The sequence below is a fragment of the Muntiacus reevesi genome, chromosome 19, assembly GCF_963930625.1.
Source record: "Muntiacus reevesi chromosome 19, mMunRee1.1, whole genome shotgun sequence".
In the NCBI taxonomy this organism is placed as follows: Eukaryota; Metazoa; Chordata; class Mammalia; order Artiodactyla; family Cervidae; genus Muntiacus; species Muntiacus reevesi.
The window spans coordinates 17,482,112-17,500,861 of NC_089267.1; the positions used below are offsets into that span (position 1 = coordinate 17,482,112).

The following is an 18,750-nucleotide window of genomic DNA, read 5'->3' on the forward strand; positions in this document are numbered from 1 at the left end:
AAATAGCGACAGAAAAATACAACTGAGTACCAGAATAATGGAATGAGTTTTCCTAGGACAAAGAGCTTTGTCCTGAAGCATCTATATGCTCCAAAATGTGAAAAAGGATACATTTAAGTAGAAGAGAACAAGAACCAGAAAATAAAGTGTTAAAAATCTGACAATTTCCCTAGCTTTGATGCACTTCCTCACAACAAGGGAAGAGCTTGTAAAACCTCTACTGCTACATACTGTCAAAACCAAACTAGAATTTGGTTTTCTGTTACAATGATCATGTTCTTAAAGAGCCTGAAAAGAGACTGAGTTGCTCTTTAACTTCTACATAATCTGCTTGGCTTTTCCATATCTCCTCAGAATAATTTGATTTGCTTTGCTTTGACTTTACAATGTCCTTTTTATTAAAACGAAGACCAAAATGTTTCCACTTGTCAAAGATTTAAGTTTTCTTAAAACAGTTCTGCCTTCTATATTTAAATATTTTATTTCATTTTTTATTAAATGGGAAACCGCTATTCTCAGGCACAAGCGATTAAATTTCCTCAAAATCTTGTTTTTGCTTTCCAAAGACTGGATCTTAAATAGAAATTTCAGGATGCATTTTACACAGTCTTTGAGATTCCTCAGAGAGCCCTTCGGAAAATCATAAACTTTTGTACTTACTACTAGTATACAAATATTTGAACTCAATTCACAATTTATGGTGTGTTACAACAGTATCATTGAAACTAAGGGTTCAGAAGATCTCGTACTTACTACAATCAAGTCATGGCCAGAGGACATTTGCCTGAAAGTTACACACTAAATCACATATTTAGGGACCAAACAGAAAAGCCACAATTGAGCCCTGAGTATGCAAGGCAACATACACATGAGAAATAACTGTGAACTCTGACTTGAATTGGACCTTGCACACAGTCTAACCAGTGTTTGCTTTTTTTAACTTTACAGATGAGAAAAGTGGAATTCAAAAGGTAAAATGACACAACTCTAAACCCAGTTCTTCCCATGACAATTGTGTTACCAACAATACTCTATTATCAACATGCCTAATATATTAGGCAAAAAGGTACTGAATTGAAACCTTTCCACTATTGTTCCCACCAAACAAAACCCCAGAAGAGCAATCAATATATGGTAAATATGTTAAAAGCAAAGAGATTACAAATACAAGGTTTTCTATTGCAAAGAACAGAAATTTTGAGCTCTGGCTTTTCATCTTCTTGTTCACAAATAATGAACAAGCTTAGCCTAGAACATATAGTTGGTACTATTACAAAAGAGAAACTAGTAAAAAGTGGTTGCTAAAAACTTTTTCAGCATGCTTCAGGAAAAGGTACCTGGAAACATTTATCTGCTTTCCTCAACTTAAAATTTTGTTTTATACAGTCATTTAAACAAAATTTCTTAAGGAGAAATGATCACTAGAAACAGAAATTATCTCGTGCTTAACTGGAGTTGTCATTTATTATAGTCTTGTACTTTTTGTACTAAAATTGGGATTCTCAGGATGTCAATAAAAATGTATACCGACCGATCTGAACAAATGTCTAGAAAAACAGTCAAAGCTTTATGAGTCTCACTTTGTGTAACTGCTTAACAAATGAAACGTTTTCATCATTCTTTAATTTTCCCAGAAATTTCACTTCATATTTTTGAGAAAATACTTACTATTCCTTTGAAATACGTCTCACAGCAAAGTTTGAATATTGAAGACTTACACCTAGTATGGTAACTTATTCATAGTAGCAAATCAATGTAGTTGTCACATTGAAAAGCAAATACATTTCTAACCTTTGGGGGTTTTTTGGAAATTAAATTACATTAGGGGACCCACAACCCTTTAATTAGCTAATACATTTAAACATTTTGCTAAGCAGATAAGGCACTGGGAACACTAAATGTAACAGCATTTATGTAATACCTCTAGAAATTATGTACTGAGTGCTTTTTGTGTTACAAAATAAAAATAAAAAAAAAAGAAAGGAGGCTCTACAAAATAGCTTAGAAAAACAAGTTTTCTATTTATTTAAAAATAAGTTTGTAGTTACTACATTGCAGGGACAGGAATTCTTACACATACATTCTAGTTTGTATAAAAGGATTCAAAGAATTATGCTTCAAAACTAACATAGAAAGTGTCCACCTAACAGTAAAGAAAGGTCCAATCAATATGTACAAAAAGAAAGGGCGCTGCTATTCTGGTGTGAGACTGCCGTTTGTAACATGGTACTTCAGGTTTCCAGAGAGAAAAACCAAAAACCTCAATAAAGCTAAATAATTAATTTCTTTTTAAAACTCTGTTACTTATTACATACAACAGATCTGCTTGTGTTTAACGCTGTTTTCTGTACAAAATAAGCATTTTAATTTGAAAATGTGTCAGTTTCAACATTAACCCTCTAGGTCAGTTACTTTTCAAAAATTGAGCTACATTCTACACGTCTAAATATCATGTGACAGGATTTAACAGTTGTCTAAAAGATCTTTAAATAAGACCCCATCTTCTTGCAGTTTTAATATGGTCCAAAAATGTAACTTTGTATTTTGTCTCAATTTATAACCTTTCATTGTGATCTATCAACACAGCACAATCTTAAAAGTAACGAGCATGTGTACATCTGCATTAAAGGTGTGCGTACTATTTATCATCTCAAACCTATTTTCTTAGCTCCTTAAACGTAGAAACTCAGAGCCACCCACTATTATGTATTTGGTTTGTGCCATATAAGGTTAATTTCCTGATGATTTTATCTGCATTAAAAAAGTATTTAAACATGGAGCTATCAAAACTAAAAATAATATATATATATTTATAGCTCATAATATTTTCTAATTGTTTTATTACAGTGTGTACAAGGCTAGTATCTGGAGCGTCAAAAGTGGTACTTACAGTCTTCTGACTCAATGTGACCTCTTCTTGGGTATTGTACATAGTACAAAATGACTTTCCATCTGGAGTGCCTAGCTCAGTATAATTGAGAACAATAACAGCTTCTCAATAAATCTAATACTTAGTTCAAATCACTTGGAAACTTGGGACATGAGAGGAACTGCAAGGAGGGAAGTGAGGAAAAGGTATATTTTTCAATTTTAGTTAGAAAATAAATTGTCACCTAAATTTAACTAAACCACTTCTCAACCTGTTTCAAAACAAACTAAAAAAACTAAATATGGGATAATTCACAGAGCATAAAAGTACTTCCCCTTTTGTGACTTAAAATCATGTATTTCCTGCATATATGGAGGACACTTATAGCCCTTTTAACACTCAAGTATCTTGGTCCTTTCAACCTACTCAAAAATATAAATTTCAGGTGAACAAAAACATTCAGAACAACAATTTGTCTTCATTAGGTAGAAAACAGTCAAAGTTGCTTCCAGTTGACATCTGAGAGAGAGGTATATATGCATGTATAAAATGGAATGCTAGAATTAAAAACTATAAACTGAAGAAGCTAATTTATATTACAAATCATATATCAAAACATGTAAATAATGCTACTATCATTATAAGCAAAAAATGTTACTTGAATACTTTTGTTAAAATGTCTGATTAATCTACTGCATTGCAGATAAGGGAGAGTTTAAAATGTTAACATACATGCTACAAGGATCTTTTGTTGATCACTGTATATTACATAATTCATTTCCAAGTGATACTAGATTCAACCAAACTTCCTGTCTCAGATGTGACCTAAGCAAGCTCACAAATACTCTGCACATTTATCTAAATAAATTTAAAGAGGAAGATCATTTTGTTACAATACAAATAGTCTTCAAATTTGTGATGTTGTGCAATAATAAAAACAATGAAAACAAGGCCAAATCTTTAGTTCATGAATATATGCAGAAAATGGTTCAATGCCATAATAGGAGACTGAAAAGAATACAATTTTTTTAAAAAGTGTATGTTTACTGCCCAGAGTTATCAGACTGTAATCAGACTGTTTAATCTGCTCATATACAACATTCTCTAATTTTATAACATTTCACTGGAACTCGAGAATGTTGGGGTCAAAGGAGAGAATATTAGGGTTAGGTACTTAAAAATGCAAAAACTGATTCACATTTTCTAAGAATGTAACCAAAAGCTGTATTCTGAAACTTTGAATAAACTTAGTATTCTTTTATTGCTCATCTAAGACAACTGCCAACATTCCTTTGACCTATAAACAATATATACCTGGTGTTAACGGACTCAAAGAAGAGATTTTTCTATCGGTCAAACAGAACAAAACTATGGTGATAAATTTCTCAATTCAAGTTTTGCAGTGTATAGAAGCTAAATTATAAAAATATAAAATCTAGATATATCTGGTTATTACTAATACATTTAAAGTGTTTCAATTACAAAGAAGCTGATCCAAGTCATTTTTGCCTAGGAAACCAGTGTCTAATAATATGCAAATAAGGTGATAAGTATATAGTGCCTTTAGAATGTATTTAGAATAATACATTTACTTCTTGCAGGTAAGATGGTAAATACTCGTTTTTTTGCTCAAGTGTTAGAACTAATACACCCTACGAGCAGTAAATTTCACTCTTGAGACTGTGTACGCTCTTCCTTTCTTTGTACACACCTTAAAACTATACACATATTTTTTACAAAAATGGATTTTATAGCCTTATTTTCTAATACAATGCAGATACCATCAGGAAATTGCATGTTTCAAATAGATTGCCTTCAAAAGCAACAAATTAATGACTTAAATTTCAAACATACACACTATTATATTCAATAATGGTGTAACCGAGACTCGTTTCACTATACAACCAAGCCATCCATTTCTGCATTATGAAGAGTTTAACTACTGAACTTTAATTATATAGTTAAATATATTTGTTAGAAAAAAATAAATATACAAAAAACCTGAAAATTTTGAAATTACTTTCAACTGCAAAATCACAGCAATCCAGTTAAGATCTGGAAAATGGTTTACTTAATTTCACAGGAGGATTTCTGTACAAATTTAGTTACAAACAATCTAAAAAGCCCAAATGCATGACTTTCCATTCTTTTTCAAGACATAATCAACTGACAGCTAACGTTTATCCCTACCATAAATATTACAGAAATAATTATGTAATGTATTTTGCCAAGGTTCAATTAAAGACTTTATTCTTCTACACCAGGGCCATGCTGATACATATTTTCCCCATCCTCGCTTTTTAAAAATGTAGTATCTGAAAATTTTGGTTACATTTTTGTACCATACCAGTCCTCAGAAAATACTACATTCTTTAAACTTTTAAAAAAATGGACAATAATCTTTAAACAATAGAAATGGTATTTATGTTGGTTTTTAAGGTATAAAATAACTAACTGTACCATAAACAAATAAATAACTGCTTTCCTTTTCCATAGCAGTACATATAGCAATACATTCTCCTAAGTCATATAGTTATCATTTACAATAGACAACTTAATTTTACTAATGATGCAAAAAATAATAGAATACAAGGCACAATCATTAAATGGAATTTTTCTTTAGGGTGTATACTGACATACCAGCGTGAAGGATACCGTAAAAAGTGCAGAAAAAACACAATGTGCAATGAGACCACTGTATAAAACATGATTGCATAAAAAGTGATTTGGCCTATTTTTAAACCTTTAATAATTGAAAATAACCAATCTTCCCCTTAAAATTAAACTATAAAGTATGACATTTTAAAATTATTTTTATCCTACCACTATCTAAAAAATCCTGATAAAAGAATTTATACCTGGGTAATAGCATATAAGTATGTGTTTGTATATATATTCAATTATACCCATTTGTCAATATATACACATACACACACAGACACATTTCTTTGTAAGTCATTTTAGCCTATTAGATATGTCTAAAGTTTAGAAATGACATTAATCCAGATTAACAAGTAAACATCAAATCCCATACCTTTTTCCTGTTATTTTCCTTGAATCCTTTAACCACTTAAACATTTTCTCTAAAACATCTCTGTCAAAGGACCCACCAGTGCATTATTTTCTACTATTAGTACCAAAAAAAGATACATCTCGGCGTAACTCTGTAATAACTTGCTCTTCAGAATAATACATAGCCTTTCCATACTGAAAAGGGTGTGCTGTCCTGACAGTCAAACAGGCTTTCCGCTGCACTGATTCTCAGTCTTTGGCACAATAAACAGAGATTGAGTGATTGACATAAGAATCAAGGTCTGAAAAATTAGACAGTCAAATGTTTTCCAATGTGGATATGTTTCCTTTCCATCAGTACATTTTTCTCTTAAGTTTGGCAGAAATGGAATACAGCAAAAGCCTCCTCTAGATTCTCTGTAGATGAACATTCTATAATTAAAATTAAACTTTTCAGGGTATCAAATGGTGGGAATTTTAAATTTATCTTTAGAGGAAACACAATTCTTAATTCACTGCTACTCTGGTTAACACCTGTCCTCCTAGGGGCAAGACTTCTGTATAAACAGAAATGTACCTGGCTTGGTCAAAAATAATTCATTTTAACATAAAATGCTCTGTCACTAAGGAATATTATATGCTCCTTAAGAGTGTAGCAGAATGTCTTTTCCAGAAAAAATTGGGAGTTCATTATAGAGCCTCAATTTCTTTTGCTTTGAACAGTAAATGAAATGAATGTTGAAATGCATAACCTATCTAAGGGCAATAAATAGCAAACATTTAAAATATATATGTATATATTTATATATATATATATTCATTTAAAGAAGTGAAGTGTCTTGTAAGTTTGTTTGTTTTTTTTGCAAATCAAATCATAACATTCCCATATCCGTCATAGCAGCAAGGAAGCAGAAGCCTTAGTTCTACATATTCCTTAACTGTACCTGCTTTATAGATTTTGAAGTAAAATATTTTGGTGCAAGTTACCACCCAATTAAATTAGCTTTTGCTTTTTCAGTCAACTTTCGGACTCGTCCTCTACTAGAGGTTCCAAAAGTCAAAGAAGTGTCTTCAAACAACAGCTGCCTTTGCTCCTCTTCAGAGTCATCCTCGTTATAGAAGGCTGTCCTTCGACCTTGATTTCTAGTTCTCATGTGGGGTTCAGAGCCTTTAAGTTCCTCAAATTCCTCTTCCTCATCCATGGGATCATCTATCTTTTTCCGGTTACTTCTCCTTAGCATTTTAACACCTGTAGGAACTATGAGATCTGAGTCTAGCTTTTGTGTCTTCATCTTCCTTTTGGGTTTTCTGCCTCCGCGACTCTTTTTCTGTAACAAATCCTCCTTTACAATATTAGTTTCAGAAAGAAAACTGCAGGTTGAGGAAGGAACTACTTCATCTCTGATGGGATGCACGCTATTTTGCTCCGAATCTTCAGGCTTTGTGTACTGGAGCTTTTTGGGCTTCCGGCCCCTCTTCTTGTGTGTCACTTCACCACTGCTGTTATTGACTTCCACCTTAGGTTTCCTCCCAGGCCCCCTCTTCACAAGCTTAGCCGGCTGCCCTCCGTGGCCGTTGACTTGAATGCTTCCAGGTACAAGAGCGTTGTTTCTACAGTCGGCTGAAAGGGAACAACAGTGCGCTTAACACATGAAATCGCTTCTCTGACCCTCACACTAGTCAGGAAGTCCACTGCTATACTTATACATAAGGAGAGAATCCTCATTTTTTTTTTTACTAGTTTGAGAAAAAGAACTGACGAAAAGCTAATAGCTTAATGATATTATTGATCTTCTATTTAAAACTCACAGAGGAGAAACATCCTTAATGAAGTCACTGATGACTTGACAAGAGAGAAATGAAAATCAGCAAATAAATTACCTAAGTTAACACTGCAAATTATGATAAAGCTAGAATTAGCCAAGTTTCTTACTCCTACTATCTTTACTACACATTCTAATGTATGAGCATTGTTTTCATATAGAAAGTAACCTGTTTACTCATATGGAACTTCACCATAACAAAGCATTTTAGGGTTTAGTTCATTAACAGGATTTTCCTATATTCCTACTATCAAGTAGCTCAATCATGGAAAATAATCTTAGCATGAAATCTATGACCTTTAAGTTTTGTAATCTGAATAAATAAGCGTTATCATCCCCTCTAACTTTTCTCTAATCATTTTTGCTACTACAGATGGAAGTGGTAAAAGGGACTATCAAAACTGGAATGATTCTAATGCTTATTTAACACTAGACTGGATGTGATGACCATGACCTCTCTGATATCAGAGAAGAATTTATAGTCTAAGTATTTCTTTACATTCCTCAGAAGTAAAAAAGGATTTCCTCTTCTACTAACTCCTATGCTAAAGGTTTGAGAGTACATATACTGGAATAATTTATACCAGTTGTTCTCCATAGACACTACTATGGCTTTGATACATCTATCCTTTTTACAACAGTAGAAATAAGTTACTCTTGCTCACAGAATTTTTAAAAGAGGGTTAAGAAAAACAATTAAATGGCAGTTTTCTTCATAAGCTGTTTTTGGAACAGTCCTATCTCCTTATATTACTGAAAGGCAAATGACTGATTTATCATCATAAGCAATACTAGTTGCATGTATCAATCAAATCCACTATGTGTGTCACTATCATCAGGATTAAAATCCCATTATAACAAACCCTGTAATAAAGGCTATTATGCAATAAATCCAAAGATCAAATTCTAGATTTATAGGAACTGCAAATCATGAATTGCCTTTCTATGGTTAAAAAAAAAAAAAATGCTTATTACCCTTTCAGATGAAGAAAAAGATGACAAACATGAACTACCACTCTTTTTCTTCCAAAATTCTACAGTTTGTGTCATTAAAAAGAAACCTTCTTCATTTTTTGTCCGGGGCTTCAATCGTAGAGTGCTTTGTAAATTTCAAGAAATAACTGTCTCAGAGGAGGAGTCTCTGAACTAAGAGCAGGGGAAGAAGGCAATGTGCTCAAACCCTGACCCCACAGTACTAATAACTTTTCTTCAGATTAGTGGTTTTGCATAACAGGGGGAGTGGTGAATGGGAGAAATGTGTGTGTGCATAAAGTAGTCAGCTATTTTCTAACTAATACCCTTAATTTGCCTGAGGACTCTAAGGTTCTGTGCTATCCTTCCATTTGTTTTACATAGGACCAATGTCAAATAAATATCCAGTTAATATGTCCTACAAAAGTTCTACAGAGTGGCTTCAAGGACTCCAGGAGGTAACCGGGTGGGATGGGGTGTAGTATGTAGGTGTGTGTGTATGTTAGTCGCTCATTGTGTCTGACTCTTTGTGACTCTATGGACTGTAGCCCACTAGGCTCCTTTGTCCATAAGATTCTCCAGGCGAGAATACTGGAGTGGGTTGCCATTCCCTTCTTCAGGGGATCTTTCTGACCCAGGAATCAAACCCAGCTCTCCTGCCTTGCAGGTAGATTCTTTACCATCTGAGCTACCAGGGAAGCCCTTGAATTGGCCCAAATTTTCTGTGTATATGACTGTGTGCATTTTGGGGGGGAAAAAACTACAAGGTCTTCAAACTTTACAAAACCTAAAAAGGTTAAGAATCAATGCAGTTCTTTTAAAAAGGAATTCAAGAGCTAAAAAGCTTTTGAAATCATTCATTTGAACCTGTACTATCCTATGATAGTATTACCACTAACCAGGTGGCTACTGAGCACTTGAAATGTAACTGCAATTGAGGAACTGAATTTTTAATTAAATTTGAATATTGAGGTAGTATACATTTTGAAATACTGATCACACACTGAAAAGATATTCTGGATACAATGGAGTAAATAATACACTGCTAAACCGGTAATTTCACCTGTTTGCTGTTGCTGTGGTTACAAGAACACATGTGGCTTGTATTGTATTTCAACTGTAGAGCACTGCTCTTGTTTCTAATAGTTAATTCAAGTGCCAATATGTATGTGGTAAGTCAACATTAATGAGTTATGTAATAGCTTGTCATATTTCTGTACTGTACTGTCATATGTAATACCCAAAACCTATCGATCAAATTGGCTACTGAACCTCCCCTATCGTAATGCTAGACCCAATTCTCTTATTCATTTGATTTCTCCAGAATTCAAGACTAACAGAAGCAAGGCCAATATAACATTCAAAACTCTGAATTCAGTTCAGAAAGGAAGCTAATGTAAAAATATAAAACACTCACATATAAAGTCATTTGCTGATTTATTTAAACACTATCTACTATATACTAAGTATAGGTAATTAAAATATGAGCAAACATGAGTTCAGATTCTACTGGAGATAGACAATGTAAAAAAGAATAACTCTATCAATATTATAAGGGCCACAAAGGCAATGAATAGGAAACAACAGGTAGGGGGAAAAAAATTCAAAAAAGGAAGAAATGACAAGAATATTTAGAGACTTTCAAGTGGTTTAGGATGGCTGGAACAGAAAAGCGAGAAAGAAAAGTAAGGACAGCCAGAATGTTAGGCAACATTGTTAAACAAGACTCTTCACTGCTTGACATAAACAACATTAAATTCTGATTCCATGTATGATTTGAAGGAAGGGAAAGATCTTAATTCTGTGTGTGTGTGTCTAGTGCACATGGTGAGAAAGGTCACTGAAACGTGGAAGATGGACTGAGGAAGAGCTGAGAACTGAGGCAGGGACAGCAGTTATGAGCGCAGGACAATCTGTGGATGTGAGAATGGGACAGAGGAAACAGATTTCAGAGATGTGAAGGAGGCAGGAAGAAACAAGCACATTTGGTTGCTAAAGAGAAGGCTAGGATGACTCACTGATTTTAAGCTTATTTAGGTGGGTGGATCCCAATATCATTAATCAAAATGGGGTCATTTCAGTACAAAAATTAAATTGTGAGAGGTTTCTTGGGGGAATACTGAAAAGGAAATGGTCTAGACATACTCTGGAAGTCATGACAAAAAATGCATATCCTTGAGCTGTCTGCTACCAAGAAGACATAATTGTTTTAACATGTCATAGGGTGTATTTTATCAGTTACTTTCTCTATCCTTCAAACATAAAGGCTTTACAATGAAAATCTGCAGACAAAAGAATCTGAAGAATTTAAGATTTAAGAATATGGATTATTTAAAGATCAATATGCTGAATTTTGTGATGTAAAAAAACTAAAAAAAAATTTTTTTAAATGCTATACTGGGTTAACTAAATCCAACTTATTTAAACTTCTTGGAGATACTTTTTTGGGTTCTGTAATAATGAAGTTAAAAACTACTAAATCTGTATCATTAAAAGCCTCTGATTTTAGAATATGATTTTATTTTTCATACAGCAAGTTTTTCGTGGCTTTTAAAATTTAATAATAATACCGTTTGCCTTTGGTACAAATCAAAAGATGTCTCAGTAAATTTATCAACTGATACAGAATGTGACTTTTAAATGAGCAACCTAAAAAATGAATGTAAGTGTTATCTCCAATAGAATCATCATTTGTAAGTCTACGGTACCTTGCTCAATGACAGGTGATGACTTTGAGAGAGGGGGTGTCTTTGAGAGCACAGATGATTTCATTTTACGTTTGGCTGGCTTTTCCTTTTCCATATTTTCTTTTGTATAATTATTCCTAGTGCCATGACTAAAATTGGACTGACCAGGACTTGAAAGAGTATTCAAGGTTTTGGAATGTTTCACAGAATTCTCTAGAACTAAAACACACATACAGGAGATTACAAGCTAAGAGTTAAATTATTTAACCTTCAAACAAGCAAGAAGGTTGAGGTTACATCTAATGTGAACTGTGTGAATTAGCCAATAAGACAAAACCTGGAGGATGCTTAACCTTCTGTAAGAAATCTACTTTCAAAAAGGGAAAAGGCATACATAATAATTTCAGTGCTTTCAGAAGCTGTCCAGTCACAAAAAGATTATCAAGGCCAAGTGCTGGCAAACTGCTATCAAGTCTGGCTTCCAGGATTTAAATTTAGGCAGTTTTTAAATTTAGGCCATTTTTCCCACCATTTTAAGCATCATCTTATACTGACACTCCTAAACCTGAGTATATCAATAAAACAAAATTTTTTAAAAAGTGCAAAAATGATAAAGAAAAGGAAAACTAATGATAAAGAAAAGTAAAAGCCCAGTGTCTGCTGGAATTTACTAAATCTAATATATCCCATTTGGCAAAGTAAGTACTTAGATTAAAAAATGCATTATATATATACACTTCAGTTTAGAAACTGTAGCTGATTCTTACTTGTTTTCCCCGGCACTGCAGATGTGTTAGCTTTTGAAATAAAAGTCTTTGCTGCTGAAGAAGTAGATGGTTGCTCAGTGGTAACTGGATCTACCACCACTCGATTGCTTCTGGTTCGAACTACAGAAATGGATTCCGTTTTACCATTTATTTGAGCAGTATTGTGCCTTGGTGGTATTGACCGTGTAGGTGCAGAGAATGGAGAGGTAGTAATATCTGACTTCAGCTGGGGTTTTAAGATCCTCTTTTTCCTTTCAGGGCTGTAAATAAAATAGTATCATTAGTCATTCTTATAATTCTATGGGGATGAATAAAATAGTTTTATAATACTGCTGGATTCAATATTTGTACTGTTATGAAATATGTTAAAATATGAGATTTGTAGTGGATTTCATATGGTTGTGAGCCTTTGAAAAGTGAATATTTAGTGAAGGATTGCTGTAAATGCTATAGTTATATGACAGAAAGCATGATGCCATCACTATCCTAAAAATGTTGTTTAACTGTACAGATTTAGCAGTTTGAATTTAAGCACTTACACTAGTATAGCTTTAGTTAAAAGATTAAAAATCCTCCACATCATAGGAACTTGCATGTCAAATATATCATTCTGCAATATAGGGAATAGTAAAGGAAGTATTAAAAAACACTAAGTTCTATCACTTAGATGACAAAGTTATACAGATCAGTTGCTGATATTTAAAAGAAATCAAATACCTTGATGCGGCACTACTGGAAACAGAGCTGCTTCTATTTCTTTTCCTTCTCCTTTTTGTTATTGTATTTCTTTTATGAAAACGAAGGGCAGATTTATAATCCGATAAAACTGAACTAATGTGTTCTTCAAAAAAAGCAGATAGGCGCAAACTCATGCTGTAAATCTGGAAAGAAAAAAACTGTTCAAACGTTCTGCAAAGAAAATGGGTGTTCAGAAAATATTAACATATAAATTATTTTTCTAGCAAAAATCTTTTAGAATTTAAAATGCTACTTTTTCTCAATCTCTTTTGACAAACACTAAAACTGAAGCATTATTACAATTATTTTTTTATTTAGCATTATGACAAATTATTTTTGTACTTGGCTAAAAAAAGGTTAATGATATTTATAGTTTTACTCATTTTTTTTGAATTATAAGAGCATTAAATGGAAAAAATGCTCCTTTCCAGTAAAGCAGAACACAGCTGAAAACGTTAAGCACATGGACCTCTAACATGTATCAGGACAGTACATACATGGTATCTATTCAACTATACCATCTTCAAGACAAGTAACATTCCTAAACATTAAATGACATCAGCGTTTTTCACAGAAGGAATAAAATAGAAAGATGTGAATTCTTCTTTCCACTAGGTTAAGAACCTAATAGTTTGTCAACTCGGCTCTAAATTTTAATTAAATATAGCATCTAGTTACCTAAAATACTTTTCTACTAATTTCACTTAATTTAGACAGAAAAAAAAAGCAATTAAATTATATACCCTTGATCTTTTGCTTGGTGTATATGCTTTGGAATTACTGAAAATAAGTCTGACATCTTTACATAACTCCATTGGTGACTCATAATTCCCAGCTTCTAAAGTCTCTCTAACGGTAGCAAAATCCATTGGAGTGTCAATGATGTCTCTGTAGTCCTAAGAGAAGGAAAACAGGTCATATTAATAGTAATGATGATGCATTATTTCTCATAAAAGAGTCATATACAATTTCTGTGATGACTGCAACTACTAGAACTATTAATAATCATTTCTTATTTCCCTCTTCAAGGTTCCTTTTTTCCCAAATCAGTTTTTATTTTTATTTTTCATGTCCATTACCTTTTATTGCAATCAACATAGGATTTCTCTCATTCAAGAACTTATAAATTCTACTTTTTTTTTTTTTTGCCTTCTGAAAGAGGTATAGCATGGAGTTGTGTTGGGAAAAGGAGATTAAAACAATATTGAAAAACTCAGTTCTAAAACTATAAGTTTGATGTAAAAAACCCAAAACTTTATGCTACACATAAACGCATAAGGCTGCTTATTTACTGAAACATAATTGTATCTTTAAAACTGACATAAAAACAACGAAAATATAGCATCACATTAATGTGAAGGGCTTAATTATAGTAACTTCAACTTCAGTAATACAATAGTACAATTGGGAACTTTGCACAAATCAAGAATTAGGAATGAAAACATCTGTCACAAAGTCTTTATACTTCATTTTACGGAGGAAAGTGCAATCACTCAATCTCCCCTACTCAACCATGTATAAAATAAAGCAACAAATTAGAAGTAATAGAAATAGACAAATGAAATGAGAAAAAAGCAACAGACTAGTATAAAAGGATCTAAACATGCTACCTTTTAAGAGGAATAAATAATACTATACCTTTTCCATAGCCCCAGAATATGTAATTGTATTTTTTGGAATATAGTAACTTGACTCTACCCCATCAAGTTTAAATTATGATCAAGTATGTTTGATCATAAAGCAAACAGTAAAACTGCCTTTTACCAACAGGGACAGTTTTCTTTCTTTCTTTACAATCTGCAATGCCTTTTCTTTTCATTTCTTCTCTTACTGCACTGGCTACAATTTGCAGTACTATGTTAAATAGCGGTGGTGAGAATAACAGTAGATATTTTTGCGTCACTCACAACCTTAGGGGGAAAAGCATTCAGTTTTTCATGTTTAAGCATGAGGTTAGCTGTAGGTTTTTTTAACGGATGTTCTTTATCAAGTTACAGAAGTTCCCTTTTATTCCTAGTTTTCTTTAGAGTTTGTTTTTATCATTACTGGTGTTGTTTTCTTACATTATGTAGGTCTAGTTGATTGATATCCATTCATCATAGGGCCAACTATACTAATTATCTTACTTTCTGTATTCTTGATACTCTTTTGACACTTGCGGGGGGCCATACAGGCCTAAGGAGAGACTGCCTCTTTCCAAGGACTAGACAATTCTTAGAAATAGCAAAGGGTTGTGCTAGGAATATATCTTTCGTATGCAAATTAACCATGTCCTTAAGCAACCACACACCAACCAGTATTTCCTCTGCCCTGAATCATCCCAGGTCAGGAATTAATATTAAGACAGCTAGAGACCACCCTCCTACCCCGAAGTCCACTGGAGTAATTCAAACCAGCCCATCTTAGGCTGCTGACTAGGCCCAGCCTTGCCTCTCATGGAATTCTCTGGCCTAAGATTTTCCTTTCCTCCTATCTTCTGCAACCTGACTAAAACCTTGTGCTTGCCCTGGAGTCTTAGGTGGCATCTGGTTAAACCCTCTCTGGGACAAGCAAGTATAATAAATTTCTTCCTTCCAAGACTCATTCTCTTGAGTGGCCTCCCATGGCCACAACGATTACAGTATACCATACCCCAACGTGTACATTCTTAAAAGAAATGCGTTCTGAATTTTGTCAAATGCCTTTTCTGCACTGATATGATGTCATTTTTTCCTTAGTAATTAATTACAGTGATTGATTTTTAAATACTGAAACAGCCTTATGTCCCTGGGGAAAAAACTCACATAGGGTACAAAATCATTTTTATATACTGGTGAATTCTATTTGCCGATATTGTATTAGGAATTTTTGCATTTTCTTCTTTAGTACAGTTTTTGTCTGTTTTTGACACCAGGATAATAATTAGCTTCATAAAATGAGTATAGAAGCATTTCTTATCTTGAGGAAGAGATATGTGTAGAATTTGTGTTAATTCTTTAAACATCTGGCAGAATTTTTCAGTGAGGATACTTGGGCTTAGAGATTTTGAAACAATACTTGGGCTTGCAAGAAACAAAGGGAGACCCACAGTTTCCAAACACAAAGACATGAAAACCAGAGCCCTGCAGCACTAGCGTACTTCTTCTAAAGGTTTTCAGATGGTAGGGTTTGAATTAGCCTAAGTTATCACACTGTTGGAATTAAAGATTTATCTTCTATATTTAAGATTACATGTTTCTTGATTTTTAAATGGCAAGAAAAAAGTCATTTTATGGTATCTATTGATGAAATTTCTCTATTTTCACCATTGCAAATTAGAATACATGCATAACAAAACAGATTATAAAGCTACAACAGACACCACAACCAGGTCATGATCTCTTATAAAAATTTTAATTTTCATTTGAAACCATGAATCTCATCTGAACCATACAATCTTTAATAACTGAAACAAAGAACACAGAAATCACTCAAAATTAAATTTAGATTGCTAAGATTACAATAAAAAATAAACTTATCACATGTTTACTCAAACTTTTTACCATGAATTCCATAAATTGGCATAACCTACATATACAATAACACCACCTTACATTTACATACAGTGTTTCAGTTTAAAATCTATTTTAATGTTTAATAAGTAGTAATATTCTCATTCCATTTCTATAACTCTGTAATAATGATTTAGAGATTTATATTAATCTTAGAGATTATAATAATAATTATTAATAAGTATTATTCTTGTTTCCTAGATAATTTCCATAATAAATCCATAAAATTAGAATGGAAAAGGAAATGGTAAAAATATACCAGATATAAAAACTAAGTAACTTGCTCAAAACTAAAGAACTGGTAAGAGGCAGAGCTGGGACAATAACTCAATTCTTTGGAGTCTTAGTCCAGGGTTACTTCTTTTTTACCACACTGTTCAATTTAGATGCTCTACATAATCAGATGGATAATGGGAACATGTTTCAAATAAAAAATAAATAAACTATAATCATAAAAATAAATAGTAAACTGTCATGTTTAAGATACATATATATATATATACACAAAAATCAAAGTGGCAAGGATTTTCAAAAATACTTACTGGATATTCAAGAAGATCTACTGGCTGGCGGAAAGGCTCAGAATCTTCACATTGAAATATGAGATTTAACAATTCTTGACACTGTTTCTTCCATGCCTGAATATCATAAGACTGTGCTCTGTTACGTAATCTTCTTCTAGGCTGATGGTCCTAAATTAAATGTTCAAATATATCAATAAAATAACATATAATACAATTTTCATTTTTAATCTTGGATAACTAGGTAATAATAGAGTAATTCAGATAAAAGAAAGCATCACTCATCTAGTTCTAAAAACCATGCATTTCTGTGATGGAAGCTGATTTGGAAGTAATACTTAATCTATCTTTGAAACTACTAAAAGTAAAAAATTGCTCAATACATTTTAATTCATATAAAGTACTCTGCTAAAACAAAAATTTATTACCTTCCTTTTCCGGGTAGAAGTTCCTGGCACATCAGCATCTTCTTTCTCTTCTTCCTTTGAAGCAAGAATTATCAGATTAATAAAGTATTCAAGGTTCCACTATATTCTACAGTCTTTTAATACCAATTATCTCCTTTACATTTTGGAAAACCCATAGTATATATTATACTCTAACACTTAGGTGAAGGTGAAGTCGCTCAGTCGTGTCTGAGTCTTTGCGACCCCATGGACTCTAGACCACCAGGCTCCTCTGTCCACTTAACTGACTCATTAAAAAAGTCTCCCTCCACCCACTGTTTAAAACAATTTTAACTGAAACAATTCTCATTTTCTTTTAAAGTTAACTGATAGCATTAGGCAAAAAAAAGATTTCATAATAGCAGTTGTCTGAAAAGTACTATGTGTAAATTTCTTTTTCTATATAGGACACAACCAATGTAGTAATCATAAGAAATATTAAATACCTCAGAGTCAGACAAAACTTTCTTCTTCATTGAATTGTAGAGTGGAATTATGTTATAACAAGTCTGATCCCTAAATAACAAGGAAAAGTTAGTATACAAGATTGGAGTCACTAGATTTTTGTCCTTTAAACCTGTTCCTAAAACCAGATTTTAAGATAAAGCTTTTGAGCTGAAGATTTTCTTCATCAGTTAACTCCAAAAACGGATGCAAACATCTGCCACTGCCCCTCCCCCTCCACGTGAAGCCTCCACCCTGGCCCATTTCATTACACCAAGCCCAATTTCCATCTCAGGTATTGCTCAGGTCACTGCTGTGCCTAGAACGCCTTCCCTCCTTCTTCATTCTACAAGAGATAGCTAGTTTACCTCCTGTCTTCTATTCCTTCTTCCTTTTATTCTTAAGTGTAGGCATTCCCTAAAATTTTGTCCTTAGCTATCGTCTATACCTTTTGCCCAGATCATCTTATATATCTGCAGTTTTTCTGTGTTAATGAACTCCAAATTCCTATAACCTGGTTTGACTCTTCAGGTGATTCCTACCACCATCTAAAATTCCCATGTCTAAACCCAATTGTCATTTCCCACTCTCCCTTTTCAACTGTTTTTCATTCACACAGTCATGAATGGTTTATCCTATCTCTTCCTTTGCCTCCTCCTTATATACGTAATCACTGGTCAAGTTCTGTGATTCCACCTTCAAAATCTCTCGACATCTGCCTGCTTCTCACTTTTGATAAATTAAGTTTCCATCACTTCTTACTTGGTCAGCTACAGAATTCAATCTGCAGTCAAATTAGTATTTTTTTAGGCAATTTGCATCATGTTATTCTCATGTTAAAATAATTTCAATAGTCCTTCGCTTTCTGTCTCTTCCTCATCAGTTAACATTAGACACTGCAGTCAAATCAGTATTTTTCAGGCACAGCATGCCTCATGCTG

The 18,750-nt window shown here is 33.1% G+C and overlaps 1 protein-coding gene across 2 annotated transcripts in view; it reads right to left on the reverse strand.

The window, feature by feature from the left end:
• Positions 1-2,001: 2,001 nt before the first annotated feature.
• Positions 2,002-18,750, reverse strand: part of PHIP (pleckstrin homology domain interacting protein) — a 120,835-nt gene continuing 104,086 nt past the window's right edge. The window contains exons 33-40 of one of the 2 annotated variants that reach the window (XM_065911833.1): positions 17,812-17,881; positions 17,348-17,401; positions 16,941-17,090; positions 13,612-13,764; positions 12,848-13,011; positions 12,131-12,390; positions 11,385-11,582; positions 2,002-7,502 (exon numbers count right to left, since the gene is read on the reverse strand). In XM_065911833.1, the coding sequence (XP_065767905.1) occupies positions 6,865-7,502; positions 11,385-11,582; positions 12,131-12,390; positions 12,848-13,011; positions 13,612-13,764; positions 16,941-17,090; positions 17,348-17,401; positions 17,812-17,881 (1,687 nt within the window). In that variant the 3' untranslated portion in view covers positions 2,002-6,864. The remainder of the gene's footprint in view (positions 7,503-11,384; positions 11,583-12,130; positions 12,391-12,847; positions 13,012-13,611; positions 13,765-16,940; positions 17,091-17,347; positions 17,402-17,811; positions 17,882-18,750) is intronic. The other variant, XM_065911834.1, reaches the window with a different exon arrangement.